Source organism: Penaeus monodon, chromosome 29, assembly GCF_015228065.2.
Source record: "Penaeus monodon isolate SGIC_2016 chromosome 29, NSTDA_Pmon_1, whole genome shotgun sequence".
Taxonomy (NCBI): Eukaryota; Metazoa; Arthropoda; class Malacostraca; order Decapoda; family Penaeidae; genus Penaeus; species Penaeus monodon.
The window spans coordinates 37,337,348-37,338,039 of record NC_051414.1 but is presented as its reverse complement, the minus strand read 5'-3'; the positions used below and the strand labels follow the sequence as shown (position 1 = coordinate 37,338,039).

The 692-nt window shown below is 30.2% G+C and overlaps 1 protein-coding gene across 2 annotated transcripts in view; it reads right to left on the bottom strand.

Annotated features, from left to right (window-relative positions):
- LOC119591702 (skin secretory protein xP2-like) overlaps positions 1–556 on the bottom strand; it is an 8,883-nt gene extending 8,327 nt beyond the window's left edge. For both annotated transcript variants that reach the window (XM_037940447.1, XM_037940448.1), the window contains exon 1: positions 447–556. In XM_037940447.1, the coding sequence (XP_037796375.1) occupies positions 447–477 (31 nt within the window). In that variant the 5' untranslated portion in view covers positions 478–556. The remainder of the gene's footprint in view (positions 1–446) is intronic.
- Positions 557–692: the final 136 nt, after the last annotated feature.

Sequence of the window (692 nt, the reverse complement as noted above, 5' to 3'; positions counted from 1 at the left end):
CATGGTGTATACAATACGTGTATCCGTGTACAATAAATCTGGATCTTCACCCAAATTTGTAAAACGTACAACGTATTCACACGTTTTCTTTAAATGTCCGTTTTCCTTTTCTTTTTCCCATTTTCTTTCTCAACCGGTCCGTTTTCTATAATAAGGATCTCTCTCGCTAGTAAACAAAGCCCAGAAACAGAATTTCAAATATTCCAAATTTGCTATTCATAAATGGGTTCCTGATGGGATGAAACTACAAAAAATGGACCCATATTAATAAATCATTAGTGAATCAAACCCAAAAGCTGAAATACCTAAACCTAATAAAAATACGAGAATAAAACACACAAAACACACATGAACATCTAACAATTTCTGATTTTCTTTGAATGAATAATAATAAAATAAAAATCCTCATATCACAAATCAACGAAAACCCTTTCTTATATACTTACTAAGAGAGAAGTTTTCTTCCTTATCAGACATTTTCTTATATCTTAAAATCAACACAGAGAACACGAGAAGATTGAACTTTAAGGAAAAAAAAAAAGTCCAAATCCAGGGAAGTTATAAGTGATAGTCACGTACTCCATTTTCTTTTTCTGTGTAATAGAAACTCGAAATATAAAAAAAGCGCTCGATAGTTTAGATTATTTTCCTCTTCAAATAATAATAATAAGAAGAAGAAATACACAAATTAC